This window comes from Vigna angularis, chromosome 2, assembly GCF_016808095.1.
Source record: "Vigna angularis cultivar LongXiaoDou No.4 chromosome 2, ASM1680809v1, whole genome shotgun sequence".
In the NCBI taxonomy this organism is placed as follows: Eukaryota; Viridiplantae; Streptophyta; class Magnoliopsida; order Fabales; family Fabaceae; genus Vigna; species Vigna angularis.
In genome coordinates this window covers 13907826-13929503 of record NC_068971.1, presented here as the reverse complement: position 1 = coordinate 13929503, position 21678 = coordinate 13907826, and the positions used below count along the sequence as shown (strand labels likewise).

Genomic DNA, 21678 nt, shown 5'->3' with positions numbered 1-21678 from the left:
ACCACAATATAAACATTAAAACAATCATTATCGTACATAAGTTCACTAGTCATATAACTTCATGGATTCTTTTCTTTTTTTCCCAATAAGTATTAAAATTTAGAAATTTACAATTAACAAAAGTTATATTTGCCTTCAAAATATAAAATATCGCATCTCAATCAAAACAATAACAAATTCATATTTTATTTCTGTATTGTAATATTCATTACAAAAATTTTCACTAAGAATATATAGATCTCATCAAATAAACTTAAAAGCCACATGTTAAACGATAAAATTGTTTCTTTGTTGGAACTGACACAAGTTGGCTATGATGAAAGAAAATTTCATCATGCATCGTACATTCCAAAAACATCAATTCAAGTTCATAGCACTTTTAGATTAAACCTAAACTAAACATTTGAAGAAAATGAGTAATCAACTTTCACACGAGTTAATGACAAACCAAACAGCCCAAGGCTTCATTAGTCATTATTCTACACAACATCCCTAACTTTAGTGGTTTAATATTGTGATATATTGGTCATTTCAAAGGTGTAAACTTTAATCACAACTTTAGGAGCTAATCCAGACCCTTCAATCCCCCATATCATAAATCAATCAATCTCAACCATCTATGCATTATTGAACCAATACCAAGGGACCAAACTTGGATATACCTTCCTTTGATTGCCTATAAAATGTGACACAACACAACCAAGCCCTCCATAACACAACTTGTGCAACCATTTCCTAAAACACAATCCTAGGACCATACATTAATTTCACAACATGGACGATGTTGTTGAGATGCAAGAGAATCATCAAAAGATGGAAGTGCAAAACAAGGCCATAGTTGAAATTCTCTACAAGTCACTATGGGGACAAGGGACAATGGGCAATGTGACCAAATTGCTAGCAAGTGACCTTGAGTGGTGGTTCCACGGTCCCCCTCATTGCCACCACATGATGAAGGTGCTCACAGGAGAAATAGATCACACTAAAGGCTTCCGGTTCGAGCCGAGGCGGATCACCGCCGTCGGCGGCGACCACGTGATCGCGGAGGGGTGGGAGGGCAAGGCCTATTGGGTGCATGTTTGGACAGTAAAAAATGGCCTCATAACTCAATTTAGAGAGTACTTCAACACATGGCTTGTGGTGAGGAATCTGACGCAACCAAGTTGGGAAGATAGCAAAGATAGCATCATATTTTGGCATAGCCAGGCTCGTGATCTCTATCAAAGGACACTTCCAGGACTTGTACTAGCCATTTAGCCACCACAGAAACACTTCATGGTTGTGGTTAATTGGAAGCTCGTTAGGGACATTATAATGTATAATGTACCATAAAATGGCCCTACGGATTAAACACATGTTGCTCTACTCAGCAACATTGGACTGCATTTTTTGTATTATATTTGGCTTGTGGACCTCATCCACTGTTCTATAAAATGATTATCAAGTTGAAAGGGAAAAGAGTAAATAAGAGGGCCAAGAAAAAAAGTTGTGAAAAAATGGTCTGTGAAATCATGTGTATAATATTAAATGTTCATGTTGTACTCATTGTTGGTTTTGCTGTCTTGTTCTGTAATGTGTTGGATTTTTTTTTCTACTATATACTGAGCATATTATATTATATCTAAAGTATGAGTTGTTTATATAAGAAAAGTTGTTTATATGAACGTTATGATTTGAAGGGTTTGATCATAATTTTTGGCGAAAGGTGTTTGGCCTACGTCTCACAGATTCTACACACAATCAGGTGAAATGATATGATAATCTGAAGAGAGAATGCGAAATGAAAGTTGATGATGGTACTAGAATCTTGGAAGGTATATAGAGAGTTGGAGACATATTTAATATAATTGTTGTGTTGTGTAACATTTATTTTACAGTAGTATTAGGAAATCAATCTGCATATGATGCAATTGTCTTGCAGTAGACAATGAATTCAGTTTTCTTCGTGCTCTTATTTATTCTATTTTCTTTCATTGTAGGCATTTGCCACTCCTTTTTAATCTTTCCTTTGATCACTCACCAATGTTAAGGAAAAAATCACTGACTTTTTGGTTTTTTATGTGTTTTTTAAAGTAGTATAGTAACAAATTATGGTCTTTTCTACTCTTCTCCTTATGTTAAGTGATAAAATAGAGTAAACTGTTGTTTTGGTTGTTGAAGTTTTAAATTTTTTATAAAATTAATGAAAAAAACACATTAATGTAGATGATAATCTCAACATGGTTAGCATCTCCATCTAAACTTAAAAGGGTAAATTTATCGCTAAAAAATATAGGATTAAGAAATTTTGAAATATTATCCTACCAAGTTTGTCCTTGAATTCTCAGTCCAAAAGGCACCAACTAGTGTGCACATTAATTAACTCCCATATATATGGGATAATGCAAATTCATGTTTTATAACTTTGTATAATTGACCCTTTATTTCTGAGGTTCAAAGAAACAAATTTTTATTTAAAAAGCTTGAACAAGAGTCCTAGAGACATTTTCCATTGATCCAAAAAGGGATTTCCAGCTGAATTTGTGTAATGTAAGCAAGTCAATCCCATAACTGGACATATTATAATATACTCTTTCAAATTGCAAAAATGTTAACAAGTCTCAACTTTTCAAATATTTCATTTAAATATATAAATTTACTTAGGAAATTGGATGAAACGGTTGGAAATTCATCATTTTTTTTAACTTTAGGACTACGATAACATTTTACTACTCTAGGAATAAAAGTGATAATTTAATTGTTAAAATATAATAATAGTCTTCCCTGAAAAAATTCTATAGATTTTTTATTAGGTTTTGTCACAAAAAAAAAAAAGAGAGGTTATTATTGAAATCTTCTCTTTATACGTAACAATGGGATGTTTCTCTCTGGAATTATACAATGTGCAACTGTCATACATATATAACTGCAAACTATACACTCATTAACACAATTTTGTGTTCCAAAACATATAATCCCTTAAGGACAAAATATGCTACAATAATGAATTCTGAAATACTGTATCTGAAGTACTCTCAAGATCACTTAAATGATAATTACTACTGCATCAGTGGAATGAAGTGAAGGAGAGAGCCACCACGCTAAGCTCATGGGTCTATACGTGATTGAGAATGCATTCTTATTTTATAAATTTAACTTAATAAAGGAAATACTAATATCACTATCAGTATTCAAGAAAAAATAGTGGATGAAAGTAAACAATGAAAAAATATATAAGATTGTTAGAAATGTTGAAATAGAAGATACTTATGTAATTTTTTAGATGGTTAATTTTATTTAATTTTTTAAAGACGATTGTTTTTTGAAACGAAAAAAGAGAGTTTATTATAAAGAAAAATAATTAGATGTTGTATTTGACTTTGGAAATTATGGAGTGTAAGAAGAAAAAGCTTTCACTTTTAACAATTAACTGACAGAATAAAAAAGTATGCAAGCATTTGTTTAAAATTATTTTTCAAGAGACTATGTTCTCTGAAAAAATAAAGTTGGGGTGTTTGAGTAAACTATTCATGATATAAAAAAAAGAGGAATTTCCATTTTTCTGCTAATTTTTTTAGAATTACATTTGTATATAATCGAATATTTCGTACAATGACATAATATAAGAAAAAAAGATATAATAGAAAAGGATCTGATAGAAAGATGTAGTAATTAAACATGCTTAGACCTTGTGAAGATGATCTACTTAGCAAGGGTTAAAATCCAAGTGTTTAATTTAATATAATTATTTAACATAATCATTTTAATAAAAACCATTTAAGTATTGAAGAAATATTTTTTTAAAATTTTTTTCTAAATATTAAAGTAAGTAGATATTCATGAAATATTTTAGTTGATGTTAGATACTTCAACTTTGAAATAATATTTATTGATGAGCCATGTACATGTACTCTTTGCCATACAACCTAAAAACCTTGATGAGTTCACAAGCCTTAACTTATTGACAGCACATTTATAATTCTTCAAAATCAGTTTAAGAATCGGATTGCATGTGAAGACATAATTGGAAGGGAAGCAACAAAAGTATATAACAATGTTTGACAATATAAAGTTCCTGATACGAAAATATGAATGCTACATCACGTGATAACAGCATTTGATGAAACAATGTAAACATTCGATTTACATTGACCTTTCAGATGCCAAATCAAGAAGCTTACGGAAGAACTCATGGGGATACAGTGGTGGTTGTTCGGCTAGTGCCTGAGATATGTAAAAAATGATACTCAGAATCATAAAACTGTAATGTAGGCGTTTGTTCTGGTTGATGCTGTGTCTTTTTACATGAATAAAGGTGTTTTAATTTTTTAATATAACCTTATTTTAGTCTTATTTTTATTTATCTATTGGGTAGAAAGCTTCCGTTTGCTCCCTACACTTAAAAAGTAAGCTTTCGTTTTTATCTGCTTCAAGTTCATGTCATTTAGCCCTTGTGATATGCCAACTGCTTTTAAATGCAGCGTAGAATAAATTATACCCTAATGGAACCTCTACGTGGTGAAAGCATATACTTGGGGAGTTCCTAGATAGAGAGGAAAATACACAGAAAAGATTATGAAAGAAAATAAATTATCTAAGCAAGAATTTACCTGATGAATCAGAACAGTAGAAGGTGTCATTCCAGGCACAGTATTTACCTCTATAATCAAAACCTACAAAATTGAAAGTTATCCAGGAATAAGATGACGACAAGTCATTGAAACACAATTCCTGCATGAGAAGACTAAATACTAAGTGATTTCTTTGATTTCAGTGAATGGATGATGATAATCTATTAAGCATAGACTCTCTCAATAGACGCTATGCTCTTAAACAAGGATGTATTGTCAGCATACTAACTGATCAGTATATTTGAGCTGAAAATAGGGGAGAGTTTAAAAAATAAAGTTTATCATAGGAATATTAATGATGCCATCCCCTAAATCCAAGAATGGATACTTTACAATATATACATACATACATATATACACTCACACTCAGCTCTTTTAAGCATTCTAAAAACCTTGAAATACATTGAGGTACTTAATGCAGGTATTGTACAAGGTGATGCTTGTTTATGAAGATAGAAAATAGACGGGTATGAAACAAAACATAAGAGAATGACAATAGAGGGGTTAGAATTCAACAACCTCTCCACTGTCAGCATTTACAAATGCATCTATTCGTGAAAATCCTTCCAATTGTAGAGTATTTGCAATGAGTTCAATATGCTGTTTACACCTCTTCAAAGCATTCTCACTATACAGAGAAGAAAAAGACAATTAACATTCAAAATCAATTAAAAGAAACCCACAAGGAATACAATAGGAAATAGGTACATCAGCACAACATTGCAAAGTGAAGAAACAATGACTTGTTAACCTTTCTCTACATAATAATACATGATGGAGACGGGTCTACCTAAATACAAATTAGGAAATCTGCACTGCATTATAAAAAAAATTGAGACTGTACATTGAAAATATGTCAATCATAGACATCAGAAAGCATCAACCTTAGTTGCAAAGGAGGATAGATTTACATTACCAAACAATCTAATTCAACCCATAGTGAAGAGGACGCATCTTTCTAACTTCAACCGATCAATATATAAAAGGAAATTAAGGAACAATAATTAATGCTAGGGTAGAAAGTGTCAACCATGTAATATAAGTTGCAAAGAACTTAGTCATTAGCAAACTGTCAATAGAATCAAATCAAGCCTTAATGACATTCTTATCACCACAACAGAACAGGCTATGCCCTTGTCAAATCTTGGATTCCAAATTTCAAATGCTCTTAAGAATGAAGCGATAAAGCTCAGTAAAAGACACGAGATTATGAGGCACAAAGAAGGTTCTGCCATTGGGTTGTGGAATTTATTTAGAATACCTCATAATTGACAAGGGAGGCGGAGTCAGATTGATGCCAGTCCCACCTGCCAATATACAAGTATATGAAAAAATGAACTATGGTGAACAACTGCATTTGACAAGGTAGGAAAAAGTACTAGAAATAAAATAGATAAGAGGCATTCACACATAGCCCCCATCCTCAAGGCAGTTATAACTTCCTCATACATTTATTCCTTTTTTCTTTTGTCTACTAATCAATAGTAGCATCCTCCTAACCTCTGTGCTTAGCTTGGACTAGCTTATTGTGCATTTAGAATTAAAAATCTTTTCAGCACGGCCAATTAAGATCAATTTTCTTTTTATTTTGATGAGAACTATCATTAATTATGCTCGAAGCATTTTTCCATTACATTTTCCCAGCTTGAAAATCATGAGGGTTCCCATCAATTTCAAAGATGGATCCAAGAAACATAAAGCATGCTACTTGAGGAATGATTTGGTGTATGCACAGTAAGAAATTATTTTTAATACATTATCACTACAATTTTAAAATCTTTCACGGATAGCTAGTAAAATAAGTGACTATTTTTTACATTAAGTAGAATGAAGCACACAATCCCCAATTTTCACCTAAAAAATTTCTAACTCAGATATTTGATCTTCTTTAACTTGAAATATCTTAACTGAAAAGCCTTTGATCCTGGAAACTTAAGTGTAGGGTTTTCTTCATAGAAATCTTAAACTTCACAACTCCAGTGTTCTGTTGGAGTAAAGGCCACTAATTTCTATCTTTATACTATAGTTTCTAAGTTTTGTAATTATCCTTCTATAAAAATAATTAATTTTAAATTCTAGATCATTCTATGATGGAGACCAACCTTGGAACTTCTCCTCTAGTGACAAAATATCACCAGATTCTTTGACAGTTACACTAGGACTTAGTGAGTGCATTGATCCACGTTTTCCTATGACGCCAACTGTTATTTCCACCCATCTGCTGTTCCCTTTCCACGTAAGGCCACTACCAGTGGCATTCTCAAATTTGGTTGTCACGAGTATTTCATCTGTCTGTATGAAAGGTTCAAAGATTAAGTGCTCCGGAGGAGGGTTTGGCATCTCAATCATACCATGTGCCTGCACATTTAATAAAAAAGGTGAAGAGTTAATCTAATGCAGTGATGGTACTGGTATGTTACACTACGAATAGATACAGCAATATTATAAATACATATTACTGCGATACCATTACACATTGGTACCATTTTTTCAGCAAATGCTTTTTTTTCCCTGTCTCTCTCATATACAGAATCAGAGCTACACTACTAATGATCACTCAACATTCCTCAACAAGTGAGATCGTGACATGATTTTATTACTTATGCATACCTTTGATAAGCTATTTGGAGGAATTCTTAGTAGACAGTCCTCCAGAGCTTTGACATATATTGCAAGGTCCTGGGAACAGCTGTATGAAAATAGAATTAGCTAGATGTAAAACATAATTCATTAAACCCAATGACAACCTTTAATCATTGGTATCATTCACGAGATTCTAAAAAAGTAATAAATCTACCACAGTCTAGCAACCCCAGTTGAGCATCCATCTTTTGCTGGTTTGACACATAATGTTTGGCACTGCAGCTTCGAGGTAAGGTCATGCCATGTATCATTTATAGACTTATTATAGAGATCGGCTTTTTGCCTGACATCCTTGTTTATGGTAAGAACTCCAGAATTTGCAAGCTTTTAAGATTAGGATATCAGAATGCAAAATCAGAGAAACATGTCAAATTGTTGAAAAAACTAGGCTTAAATTTCAATGATTTTTCTTAAAGATAAAAGGGATTGTATCTTACAATAAAAGTTATCAAAACGGGTCACCCGGCCCGACCCGACCCGGCCCACCACTGGTTGGTCACTTAGTGAGCCAACCCAACCCTGCTCATTTATTAGTAAGCCAGAAAAATTCGAACCCGGCTCGACTCACCACGGGTTGGTGGGTAAACAGGTTGGCTCACTGGCTCACTTAATTACAATTTTTTTTAAATAAAAAAAAATTACAAACTTTCTATAATACAAATCTAAACAAATTTCACTCCCAACATGGGTGTTTAATTAATTTTGAAAATAAGGAACTTAAATAATTTTTTCAAGCAAAAACAAAATAGTAAATATTTTTTTATAAAATTAAAATTAAATTTTAATAAAATAAAAAATTAGATAGGTGGGTTGGTGGGCCAACCCGGCCCACCACGAGTTCAACCCGCATGAGCCGGGTTTAAACGAGTCGGGTTGAAATTTGACCCGCATAAAAAAAATACAATTTTTTCTAACCCAACCCGACTCAAACTCGTGGACGGGGTTGGCTCGCGGGTTGTAATTCATTTTGACAGCTCTACTTAAAATTGATAATAATTATACCTATTAATTTTAAATTTGGCATAATTGTCCATAAATATGTAACAGCCCATAACCCCTACACTAACATTCATAATGGAAGAAATTCTAAATTATAGTAATAAACTCTAAAAATAGATAGAGGCATATCCTTAATACAAATTGAGAAAAGTAATGTAAGAGGAGTGTTCTTTATCTTTCGCTGAAAAAATATTCAAATTAGGGGCACGTACATGTTTTAAAGCCACAGAAGTTGCAACTTTGTCCATACAAATGTTGGATGCCATTGCACCAGGACCTTTAACAAAAGATAACAGAGAACAGACGAAAATAAAAATTAAAAGAATAAATAAACATGATTAGTGGATACCATTATACCAAATAGTCTCACATATTAGGTGCACGCTATAAACAAACCTGAATAGGGCACTCCTTCAGCATCCAGCAAAGATTGAAGTGTACCATCTTCTCCAATACCTCCATGCACTATACAAAACAGGGAATAAAACATTGTATAAAGTAAAGGTGATGCGAGAACTCTTCCATGATTTGAAGTAAAGGTGGATAATTGTGATGTACTTTCTCTGAATCATGATGCCTTACGAAGAAAACAAGAAATCATCTACTGGAGTGTTTCTAGTAGTGTTAAGATTAACTAGACCCTACTCTTTGTAATCTTATATAAACAATGTTTGTCTTAATGGTTTTTTGTTATCCTTGTTCTATATATAGAAGCATGTTATACTCTTTGTAGTACGTTTTTTGTGTGTAGAACCTTCTACTATAATATAGTTTCTTTCTTTCACTTTTGTTGTTGTGTGAATCCAACAATAAGGTATGAAAGCAAATTAATTTTTAAAATCTCTTCCCCATCTCAACCAAACATATTGTCTACTTGAAATCCCTCCCTTGAATTAACCATAAAAATTTGCCTCTTGTTAATCCAACCATACACTTAGACAAATAACGAGGGACTTGTAATCCACTTTAGAACATGTTACCATATTATTGGCTTTATTGTAGTCATACCTAAAATTTTTTTCCTCTATAACCTTTTTGTGATTCTACCTCAAGAAATGTAACTTTTGATTATCTTGAAGTGTTAGATCAAAATGATGTTTGTTGTTAGGATCTAGGATGATAGGATAGATTGGATTTAGGAGTTAAGGGTGTGGGGGTGTCAGTTGTAAAAAGGGGAACGGGTCAGAGCTACTATAAATAGAGCTCTTGTAACTCTGTAGAGGGTATTGAGTGAATTTGTTGTAAAGATAGGATTTTAGCCTGTAGAGGGAGGTTATGCTCCTAACCACGGAGGTTATGCTCCTAACCAAGGAGATTATGCTCCCAACCCATTCTTTGTAAAGAGAGTTCTTTCATGGTGAATAATAGAAAAACCCATCCTTTCATTATAGTTTCTACCTACAGTCAATATTCTTAGTTAGGTTTTAATCCCAGGAACCTAACAAATTGGTCCGACCTGCCGTTTCGAGAAGCTGCCGAATATCCTTAGGAGAGGGGTGCCGGATCAAGAAGGGGTCAAGAACGGATCAAGAAGTAATCAAGAAACTGCCGGATCCAAATTGGGGGCAAATCGAAGATGGAGGGAAGCACGAAGGGACGATTGGAGGCTCTGAAGATTACGATGGAAGGGATGAAGGCGGAATCAGTCGGAGTGTGCTGGGACTTGCAAGAAATAATGAGGATGATGGGGGCGCGGGCTCACACCAACGAAGGACAATCAGATGGAAGTCAGGCTTCCGCAAACGGAAACCAACGACGGCGCGAGAAGGATATTGGAGGGAGAGTGGGTGGCGAACATCTGGAAGGGCAGAATCAATGGCGGAAGAGGGGTGAATTACCCACTTTCGAAGGGCTGGACCCGCTAAACTGGATCAATAGGGCGGAGAGGTTTTTTGAGCTTCAAGGAGTAGCGGAGGAGGAGAAAGTGCGGCTCGCATACATAAGCATGGAGGGCAGCGCGGGCTACTGGATCAGAGCCTGGAAGGAGAAAGCCAAGAATCGTTCATGGGATGGTTTGAAGGAAGCCCTGGTGATAAGGTTTGGAACCCTTGTTGAGCGTTTGGCGGCATCGAAACAGACGGGGACGGTGGCGATGCGGATTGCAAAGAATGTTTCCAGGTAGGCGAAAAGGTAGGGAACGAGAGCGGGATTGAAGACCAGTCGTCTTGGGGACGACCGAGCGGAGAGGTGACACTGTCCGAGGCCAATCACCCAGACAGATCGGGAGCCGTCGAGAGTGTGGGGTCAGTACTGAACAACCGGAATCTACCAGATTCGCATGGAAAAGGACTGATGGACCCGAACGGGAGAGAACCGCTGAATCTGAACGTGAAAGGACGGGAGGAACTGAACGGTCTTACAGTTACATTCAAAGGCCGAACAATCTTACAGTCCAAACAGTCTCTCAGTAATTGGCCGAACGGGCTTACAATTAGAATGAAGGCTGAGGAGGGAAAGGTTGATGGAAGAATCAATGCCCGGGAGAGAAGGATGGATTTTGTGAAGAGGTGGACCAGCGAACAAAAGAAGGGCCTTGCCATTCGTGAAGCACCTGCAGAGGGGAGAGAACTTTTTGAAGCTTTGAAAGACATCGAAGACCATTTCCTCAAGGCTTATAATTATGGAAAAGAGGTGACCAGAATGCTGGAAGCTAATAAAATCCAAAAAGAATGGAAGTCATTGGAGGAAGAATTTCCACCACCCAAACCTTCAGACCTGAATTGGAGGGCAGTTGCCAGAGGGTTCCATTCATATGAGTACACGATGATGAAGATGAGCAAGGAGATCAAACCTCACGATTCCAACCTTGAGGACAAGATTGTTCTGCAACGGGGTGTAATCTTAGGATCTAGGATGATAGGATAGATTGGATTTAGGAGTTAAGGGTGTGGGGGTGTCAGTTGGAAAAAGGGGAGCGGGTCAGAGCTGCTATAAATAGAGCTCTTGTAACTCTGTAGAGGGCATTGAGTGAATTTGTTGTAAAGACAGGATTTTAGCATGTAGAGGGAGGTTATGCTCCTAACCAGGAAGGTTATGCTCCCAACCCATTCTTTGAAAGAGAGTTCTTTCATGGTGAATAATAGAAAAACCTATTCTTTCATTACAGTTTCTACCTACAGTCAGTATTCTTAGTTAGGTTTCAAACCCAGGAACCTAACATTTGTCAAGATGATGCATGAAGCACACTCCATGTTGATACTAAGAGCTAGCTATTCATCTTCAATGATATATAAATAGTGAATATGAAATTATTTTATCATGTATTGTTAGAAACTGACATAGGCAAGCAGATCAATGGCAGAAAAAATAGATAATGGGCCTAGGTACAAATTTAGGGGGGGGGAGAGAAGCATGTGCTTGAAGATGTGGTTAGTTAGACATGTAAGAAAGAGAGGTGAGGTAAGTGGGAATTCAGTTAGAGAGAGAGTACGGAGTATTTATTTCTGTGAACAAAGGAACGTTCCTTGTGACCTAGGAGTGCCTAGATGCAAAGCATAGGCAGGGGTACAATTACATTCATTTAGTGTTCCATTTTTCATAATTCATATTAATATTGCTTTTGTGAGTGAAAGTGAGAGAGTACCATTACTAACAACAAATTGAAGTTAAAATTTAACAACTAGAAAACACTTTTTGCTCACCTGCAATAAAAACTGTTGCCTGGACTTCCTTGGCTAGCTTGATCCACTTCCTTAAAGAAAATTTCACTGGAAGTTCATCAGAAATATCAAACCCTGTAAACCAATTTTGGTCTTTCAAACCCAGCATAAGCTCATCCATTACTTTCTTTCGTAGGTTAGATGTTATGGCAGCTCGTTCTGGCTCAATTGCTTCCATGCAAGCATCCAGTACCTCCTCAGTAGTATGTCGTAGCACAACAGAATAACTGTACACAGATAATTATAAAATTATTTCTTTCTAACTACATTATGAAGATGTCACATGCATAAATCACCATCAAAACAAATGTTACTGATCATTGAAGTGCATATGTCAAGGTACTTTACACAGATTGTTGGATCTGGAACGTACCAGTTATTTGATACATTTCTAGATTGCAATTGCTGATTTTATAACCTTAATAAGAAGAATATAATTTTACTTTATGGAGTATAATATATTCTAAGAGAAACCATGAAAGAAAATCAGTTCCGGATAGAAGATTGCAAGCAGAATATAACATCCTGTGTAGAACCAACTCCTCTGAAAAGGTAATCTGTTAGATGGAGGTCCAACAGTGGTTTTTTATTTGTGGCACACGTCCTTGTTCGATATTTCCTTGGGCTTCAAGAGTCAAATTCCACATTTCAAAGTGGTAATATTTAATTTAATTGTGAACACTGGAGATGGAAAAGATCAAATTTCACAATTTGGCCAATGGGTCTTTGATATCATGCTAGTGTCCAACTTTAGAATTTGGCCTTAAAATCTAACTCCTCTTTATAAAACTTACTTAAAAGCTCTATTCAAGTCATCTCCCTAGTTGAAGTGGGACTAAACCACCACCTTTGTGGTCACACTTAAGGCAAATCCCAAGAAGGTGGAAACTAAGGCAGATTAGGATGACTACAATAAGCAGTTTTCTAATACCAACTCTCCTGAAAGCATAAACTAATAGGGGAACCCTAGGAATAGGTTCGTATGCTTCTAACAGTAAAATAAAGTTGTTTTCGTATGAATATTCAAAAATCAAGGAAACTCTTGAGGTAGAGAAAAGGAATAGTACTTACGGTAATGACCAAACTGTTCTATTCATTACGTCATCATCCTTCTTTCCCACACCAACACTAGTTGAAAACTCACTTGTTGGGGAAAGCAAACATGGAGTGACCTCAAGCTGCAAGACCAATTATTTTAGTTTTTTTATAGAAAATCCCATAAGTTTTACAGAATGCCATAAGACCTATATATATATATATATATATATATATATATATATCTGAAAATGAAATATTATCAGCTAAACAATAAAGTAAAATGTCACATTCATGAAAGATCTTGAGGTGTATACATCTTCAACGCTTTGATACAATGTTAAAAAGTGGACTTAAGTCTAACTCAATCTCACAAAATCAGTTAAACAATAAAGTAAAATGTCATATTCATGAAAGATCTTGAGGTGTATACATCTCCAACGCTTTGATATAGTGTTAAAAAGTAGACTTAAACCTAACTAAACCTCACAAAATTAGCTTGTTAGGTAAGATTTGCACCCATTTATATAGTATAAATTATTCTTATCTCTAATTAATGTGAGACTTCCAACTGATCTTATATTCTAAATTAATCCTATTCCACTTAAAGAGAATGAAGAGAACCTGGATAAGTGTGTTATATCTGTTACATCACATTGCATGATGATTCTGCATGTATGTAAATATGCAATAGCTCAAACAAACTAAGAGAAAAAATGACAAACTAATGCTTATAAGTTTCTTTCAAAAAATTGTCAAAAATAAGAACATAAATATTTTAAATTGGATGCCGCATTTAAACTTCAGCAGATGGGTTACCAAAGCATGTACAGTAACTTTAAGGTCTTCCTGATTATGGACACTTACATCATGGAAGGCTAGCAAATTGAGCCAAACATTTGTACCACTCATAAGAGACACTTGTCGTTCTGATGTGTCACCTCCAAAAATGACAAAAACTTTTCGAGCTCCTTTATGGTGAGATAATGAATTGTTAAGTTGTAAGGACTTTGACTTGCTTGGAAGTTGACCTATTATACCATTAACTGATGCAAGATTTGGAAATCTCAAGCAAGCATGACGAATAATGCTTCTGAGGATGTTTGTATGAGAAAACCCAACCTGAATAACATATATAACATTTTCAAGTAGTGAACAATAAGAATTGGATAGATAAGAAAAACAAAAAATAATTAACTTTATCATCTGAAAGTCATTTAACTGGTGAGTGCTGTGTTTAACACCATGCTTTCAATACGTGTAACATTCGATAGATCCGGTATAATCCCCTTAAAAGGAAATAGACAATTTGTCATGTCACTAAAACACATAAGATTAAAACAACCACAGCAACCTCCTTCCTACTAAGTGATCAATTACATGAATCACGCAATGCAATTGGACTTAATTAAAAACCAAACTCTCAAGGATATTCCCCATAGATACCTTTTTCCTAATTGTTTCTAATGTTCTTCTTGGTTGGTCTCCATCTACCTGTATTTTTAGCGCTAAAACCTAGAATCTACCTCTCACTAGTATTTCGAGTGACCTTCTTTGCACCCATTCAAACCATCTTAAGTAAATTTTTATATTCTTTTCCTTAAGAGGTGTCATAAGAATATCTCCTCTTATTCAATCATTTTGTATTCTCTCATTTTTTTTTGTTATCACACATCCGGCTTAACATATTCATTTTTACTACACTCACCTTTTTTTTCTCTTATTACCCATTTAAAGTTCAACATTCCCTATCATAAAGAATAATTGGTTGTATGACAGTCTGACAGAACTTCCTGACTTGTTAGGTACTTCGCTGTGACCAATAACCCCTAATGCCTTTCTTCATACAACACAGTGAGATTAAATGGTCAATTTAAAAGATATAATAAAAAATTGGTCACAGAAAAATTCAAACCAAATACAAACACATAATTATGACAGAGATGCTTTGAGAAAATATAGGGAATTGTGGATATAGAATACAAGAAATATGATGCAGATACATCCAGAAGTACCTTAGAAGCTTGCTGAAATAGAAAACTGGTCTGTTCCATACCACTGATCTGAAACATGTGTTGATTTTAACAATTAGAAAACTAGTGAACAATCAAGATTAGTAGTGAAACTGCTAAAGATAACCATATTATTCCCAAGGAAGGGAATCATCTCACCAGGTTAATGTCAGTGAATACTATGGAACCTGATTCAGTCCTTCCAAACTCGTTTTCTGAAGATGGTGATAACTTGGAACCTGAATTTGGCAAAAACCATCCATCAATTCGAGCAAAATCTTGCAGGCAAAGCTGTTGAAATAACAGAGATGCTCCTTTGCGAATATTCTCAATTACATCCAAAGGAAACCGTGGTGGAGTGTGATAAGCAACCTGCAAATATGTTTCATCTGATTAAGAAAATATTTGCCAGCATTGACTGAAACCAAATAATAAATAAACTGAAGGAAAAGGAAGACGGTCAGTGCACTATATTTTAGCTCAGAAAGCATGTGCCATATATCTTGCGTGCATATAAACACATTCACCCAACTATTGACCTGTTGGGTTGGAAGGTACTTCCTGCGGTAATTAAATATTGCATCATTCTCTTTCACGTCATTTGCCCCACGAAATTGAAGCTCCACCTGTTCATCTAAATGTTACAACGGAATGTGGAAAATTTATTGGGCAATAGCAAATGCAATTTCCACGTACAAACTGCTTGAGTAATTTCCCATAGACATTGGCAGCCACAGAATGATTATTTATAAATACAAGCAATCCCAACTATTATCACTAAATTTTCTGTCCCGAGTCATGTCCAGTTTATGGTCTTGAATTGACCTGTATCCCACAATACATCACATATCCTCAAGTTGAAAATTCCTTTCACTTTCTTCATTTTATACATTTGAAAAGAGAATTTTAGTCAGATCCAGTTTGATTCAACGGAATGAAGAAGGAAAGAAGTGGAATAATCATTATCTTCAGCATGTTTCATTCAGTCTAAAAAAATAATGATCATTCCATTCCAAACCAAATTATGTAGCTGGTACATGAAATTAAATAATACAAAAAAAAATATTGTTGACTGGAAAAACAAACATTCATTAGGCAAAAAACAAGGTGGTAGCAGAGTATACGTTATCATTTTTAGAAAGAACAATATACAAAGGGAAGTAAGATCAATCCAGTTTGAATTGAATGGTTCAATTTTGGAGGGAGTAGTGAAATTCACATTCCCTAAGAAACTATCATTCTATTCTAGAGTTTTTCAAAGAGTTTTAGTCCATTGAATAAAAGGAACTGATACTTTCTTGTGTTATTTAAGATAATCAAAAACAAGTGCGAATATTACAGAATTGCAGTGAATAAATAAGAAATGTCAACTGAAAAAAGACAAAACATACCTCAGTTGGAAGTAGTACTACAGGAAAGCAATCAGAACCAGATCCTACATCAAGGACAATGGCTGTAAACTCACTCCCTCCTTCAAGAAATACTTCTATTAGCACTTTATTGTCAATTCCCTATCACATTCAACATCAATTATCAATACCAAAAGTTAACTTATAGAGCAACTCACAGACACTAAACGAAGTTTCATCAAATTTCTCCTAATCCCTCACCCTATTTTACACTGATATTAAACCCCCTTGATTATGTCCCACTAACAAACCCCCTATACATTACACAAACACCCACTTAAGAAACAAATTAAACCATGTAATGTAACTTTACAAGGGGATTGCTGTAAATGTTAAAAAAGTAAAGTTAGGTGAAATCTCGAGGTTTTAGAGTAATTTGGTCTAACATATATTGTAAGAGATGTACAGCTTGTTACTCAGATATATTTCTGAATAGGAACTTATAGGAAAAGAAAATAAGAAGGTAAAAGGAACATCTATATTAAAATCAACTTATACACTTCAACTTTTACAGAACCTCTTTTAGCTAACTTCTCCATAAATGAAAAATGCATACATTGATTTTATCTAAAAAACATTTTCATTCATTTTACATTTCTTCTTCTTCTTAATATTATTATTATTATTATTATTATTGTTATAATTATTATTAATATTATTATCATCATTATTATTATTATGCAAGTACTTAAGCTTATTCAAACAGAGCCTTAACATATCTATTGTTAAAATGTATTCATCCTTAGTTATTGATTTTTATTCAGTCATATATATTATTAACGGAATCTGGATTGCATTGAAGTGAAAAATTTATTGGAAATACCTCAAACATAATTTCATTGGCTTTTACAAGGGAATCATTAACACCATAAGCAACTCTAACACCAATGCTTGACCCTCCTCTTGTTGGTTTTACCTGAAGCATCAAATTTACAACATCAATAAGCATAAGAAAACTCCCTTACAATGAATTAACTATGAAACTATAATGACTGAACTAAAATCAAATGCCTTACCACAACTTTCCCCAAGTCAGGGTCCAGCTGGTGCTTTTTAAACCATTCTGATACTTCCGATTTGTTTGTTTCATATCCCTAATTGACATATTATAAAATAGTGTGTAAATAATAAAAGTTGTATGACTAGATTTTAAAGATAGAAAATACTTTAATAACAACAAAACATGGACGAAATCTAATACAATAAAAATATTGTTGAACATTAATCATGAAGCATCCAATTGTTTAACATTTAAAAACATTAAATCATACAGACTTCTGAGACGCATAATTAATTATCATTACAAGGTGAAGCAATAGTCTGTTTAAAACACAGTTTATAATACCTGAACTAAGAAACTGGGTACTGTTATAAATCCATGTTTCCGGAGCTCCAGTGATGCTTTATGCTGACAATAATTTTAAGGGAAAAAGTGAGTCAGAGGAACAGTAAAAGTCAAACTAGTAAGTGATAAAAGATTACAAGAGGGGAAAAGGTTTGAAAATATGAACCTTAGATCTAAAATGTGTGACTGCATTCCAGGTATGATAAACAGAAGAAAAAAAAGATGTTGGGGAAGAAACATAACGAAATACACGTCCTATACCTTGTCAAATGCTTGGACACACTCCTTTGATCCCGTGCCAACAAATGGAACATTATATCTTTCCAGCAATTCCTAGTAATATTTGACATAGAAATATCATTGATAAATACACACACTCATCACAACCTAGAAGAATTCCAGATATATATACTGTATATATACTGCACCTGAATGCCACCATCTTCTCCAAATTTGCCATGTATAACTGGAAATACTATGTCAACAGCTGTAGCTAGATGCTTTGCTAAGTCAGACAATGTCTGGAAACTTTGGGCAAGGCTGCAAATTGAAGAAGTAGGCATCTTTACTCTCAAGTTTTAAATGCAAATTATTCCATACAACATTTTGTGAGTATTTGATCCATAATTTAAAGGCATATTAGGAAGAAGGAATTATTAGTAAAAATATTTATATTTTGGGAACATTTAACCACACAGGTGTGTTGTTAATTATTCCTAAATTGGAGAAAGTTTGACCAGAACTTTATGATAATTTTCCATAATTTGAAAGGGTGCACTAACCTTTCAAGTTTAAAATCAAAATCAGCAGGTGTGTTGGAATATACCTGTGAAAGAATACAGAAAGTAGAAGAATGAATGGCTTGAATGCGACAAATGAGGCAAAATCAAACCAATGACAGATCATGGAGATTTCAAGTTAGAGGTGATGATCCGGTAAGTAGACATTTCACTTATTTGTGTTTACTGGGATTAACCAAGAGTTATATATTATTAAACTTAAGTTATAAGGAAGAATTTAGTAGACTGTAGACCAAAGAAGAACCTAATTCAACTAATATTTTGCCCCATATGGTTGTCGAAACTGTAACTCGTCTTGCCTTGATTTTTTTTTTCAGATTTTCTACTATCTAATTAATCATATCATAAGTTTAGCCTCATGCGTGTCAGAATTCTTCTCAGTATACCAATCAGTGTAAGAAAAGATATAGTTTGACAGAAAGAGAGCTCATGGAGCATATTTTGGGAAAGATGTATCATACTAACCTGAGCTGAGGAAATTGCATACGCATTGAGATTGCAGTCAATATAATAGCAACTAACGTGTAAATTGTCTCCCTGTCAGACAACAGGAAAACAAATGAGACTGATATATATGAAAGAAATAAGATACTAAAACAGAAAACAGAACCTTAAGCTGCTTTCCAAATTAGCACAGACTGGAACAACTCACCTCCACTAAAACAAGCCAAAATAATGAAATGAAAAGACAGTAAACTCAAGTGAAATTTCTCTCACGATTGCAACATAAATTTACTTAAATTACCACAGTTTCTTCTTAGTCGCTTTTAAAACACAATATACTGACAATACAATTATAATTTCGAAGTAAACTGAAGAAAGAACAATCACAGTAACCAGCTGCATTAATCTCTGACTCAATAGACCGGAGGAAACACATGGTAGGACAACAAAAATGTAAACGAAGGGCATAATTAACTTGCAAGAGTTTGAGTTTTAAATTTAATAATCCAAGGTTTAATAAAATCAACTTAATTATGATGAAAAAGGTCATAGGACCAAGGTTTCAAAACTCTATCCGCAACTACAGTTTCAAAGTCAAGGTCTCTGAATGACCAGAATGGTTGACTTTTGTAATAACTAGTTCAAAAGCCATATTTAAGGTGATTTCTATTTGGTTAACACCTATAATTGTACAATTGTTGACTTTTTAAATAATTACTTCAAAAGTATAATTAAGGTAATTCTAATTGATCAAAACTTTTATAATTATATGATCATTAACTTTTATAAGGAATTACTTTTTTAACCGTGATAACTAGGGTCTTTGACTTTAGTTGGACATCCAGTGAACTTCGGTCCTCCGACCCAATTATGGTATTAATCTTTGGTGCGAGCCTTAATCTGACTTAAATCCCCGGTCCCTCTCCGAGAAAGTATTTTCTGATAATCGAATTCTAGTCCTCTGATAAGCTTAAACCAAAATTAAACTGTAACAGAATTCCGAAGAATCTGTACCTGCAAGTGATCAAGGAGTGATCGAGCCGAATTGAGGGAAATCCCACGCTCAGCGGAAGGACCACCGCATATGAGACCAACCTTCAACACCTTCCCCTTCTCCGTCGCCTTCTCCATCACTCCGCCGTCAACAACGGCCACCTCGTGGTTGGAGCAGAAGAGGTTGATAGAGTTAGCAGGGGAGGAGGAGAGAGAGCGAGAAAAGGAGAGCGTGCGGCGGCGGAGAAGCGAAGGAATATCAGAGACTAAAGAGCGTCTCGGAAGAGTGAAGTGCGTGTGAATTTGTGTTGAACTCAACATTTTATGCTAAGATGGAAAGGCATGGTGCCTCCCAACACCAAGCGTTCAAGCACAACAGTGGTTGCATCTTGCAAGCACCGGTGTGGCCGGCAAGTCAAAGTTATAATTTTCGGAAACAAAATTCTAACATAAACATCAAATTCATGTGTAATAAATATTTTCGTTCAATTTCAACTAAAAAAAATCTTATATCTCATAAAAATATATATAAATATTATAATAATTAATGATTATTTAACATAATATTGTTAAATTTATATTTTAAATAATCCACCAACCGGGAACTCTTGGGAGGGAATCTATAATATTTAAATAGGGAAATAAGATAAGATAAGGGGATGATGTTGTTTAAGTGATTTAACAATAAAAACAAAAAGAAAAATAAAAGGTACTGCTTTGGTATATTTAACTATTCTCAGAAACTTGGTTATTATGGAGGAGACCCCCTTTCCCAGATTAAAATATTATTGTTCAGATTTGATTTTAGGAACACCAATAATGTTTGGATAAAGGGGAATATTTGGACTTTCTTTCTATCTTTGATTTAGGGGAGGTAATTAATAGAAAAAATAATAGATGACTTTGTACGAGTATCTATATAAATGTGAAAATTAAATTATTTTAATAATTTATTATATGCAGAAACCAAGGTACAGAAAAAGTTTAATTTAATTTTTTTTAGGTTTAATCCTTTTCGACATCCCTATTTGTGCAGGAGTGTCTCAGATAGGTCCTCGTTATCTAAAGTGTGTCAAAATGGTCCTTAATTTTGAAAATTGAAATCAATTGAGACCTTCCCGTTAAGTTGGCTAGACGGCGTTAAAGAAATTGATGCGTGGGTTGCTGAGATGACCAAATGGTACTGACATGGTACAGTACTGTTGTTGACCTGGCTTAATGGTGAGTTTTTATATTTAAAAAAGTGAAATTTTTAAATCAAAACGCAACGTTTTGATTTTTAACAGAATAAATGAACATTTTAAATGAAGGAATCCCTAAATTGAAGAAATCCCCAAATTGGTTGACAAGAGCGAGGTTCGTGTTGGAGGTTGTTGAGCTTGTTATTTGAGGGTATTTTGGTTCGACGCAGGTGGGTGGGTTTAAGAACGTAGTTGTTCGAAGATGATGTCGAAGGAGCATTCTTGTTGTTCGTCAACATGCAATGTGTGGCGGAAGGAGAACTGTAATGTGTGTTCACCGATTTGCCACTATGGACTGAGATGTGCGATGAGAACTGCTAAAACTTTGAAGAATCGTGGCAAGCAATTTTGGGGATGCTCGAAGTATAAGGTATGATTTATTTGACGTTTGTATTATGTGGAAGTGTTTTTGAGAAGAGATTGTTGTTTATACAGAGTGGTGCTGAAGAGGGTGGTTGCAACTACTTCAAATGGTTCAATGATGTTGT

The 21678-nt window shown here is 34.4% G+C and overlaps 2 protein-coding genes across 4 annotated transcripts; one reads left to right on the top strand and one right to left on the bottom strand.

Moving 5' to 3' along the window:
* The first annotated feature begins 711 nt into the window (after positions 1-711).
* LOC108328764 (senescence associated gene 20) lies at positions 712-1545 on the top strand. Its single transcript, XM_017562653.2, has one exon. The coding sequence runs from the start codon at positions 775-777 to the stop codon at positions 1255-1257; it is 483 nt and encodes a 160-aa protein (XP_017418142.1). The 5' UTR covers positions 712-774; the 3' UTR covers positions 1258-1545.
* Positions 1546-4003: 2458 nt separating this feature from the next.
* On the bottom strand, positions 4004-20417 carry LOC108329279 (uncharacterized). 3 transcript variants are annotated; one of them, XM_017563420.2, is made up of 24 exons: positions 19971-20417; positions 18978-19049; positions 18495-18538; positions 18141-18252; positions 17974-18045; positions 17713-17775; positions 17384-17461; positions 17191-17283; positions 16350-16469; positions 15498-15584; positions 15118-15330; positions 14962-15009; positions 13814-14068; positions 12983-13089; positions 11894-12138; positions 8649-8717; positions 8465-8529; positions 7408-7577; positions 7221-7299; positions 6713-6968; positions 5872-5917; positions 5130-5238; positions 4590-4652; positions 4004-4203 (listed from the first exon to the last, which is right to left on the bottom strand). In XM_017563420.2, the coding sequence occupies exons 1-24, from the start codon at positions 20268-20270 to the stop codon at positions 4123-4125; spliced, it is 2847 nt and encodes a 948-aa protein (XP_017418909.1). In that variant the 5' UTR covers positions 20271-20417; the 3' UTR covers positions 4004-4122. The 3 variants fall into 3 exon arrangements, with proteins under 3 accessions (XP_017418909.1, XP_017418910.1, XP_017418912.1); XM_017563421.2 differs by having other exon boundaries at positions 7411-7577; XM_017563423.2 differs by lacking the exon at positions 15498-15584.
* Between the last annotated feature and the right edge of the window lie 1261 nt (positions 20418-21678).

Coding starts and splice junctions, on each gene's coding strand:
- LOC108329279 (XM_017563420.2), bottom strand. CDS start 20,270: ATGTTGAGTTCAACACAAATTCACACGCACTTCACTCTTCCGAGACGC. Junction 14,069..14,961: donor TATTTCAGCAAGCTTCTAAG/GTACTTCTGGAT, acceptor TATGTTATTCAG/GTTGGGTTTTCTCATACAAA. Junction 7,578..8,464: donor CTTCTGTGGCTTTAAAACAT/GTACGTGCCCCT, acceptor TAATCTTAAAAG/CTTGCAAATTCTGGAGTTCT.
- LOC108328764 (XM_017562653.2), top strand. CDS start 775: ATGGACGATGTTGTTGAGATGCAAGAGAATCATCAAAAGATGGAAGTG.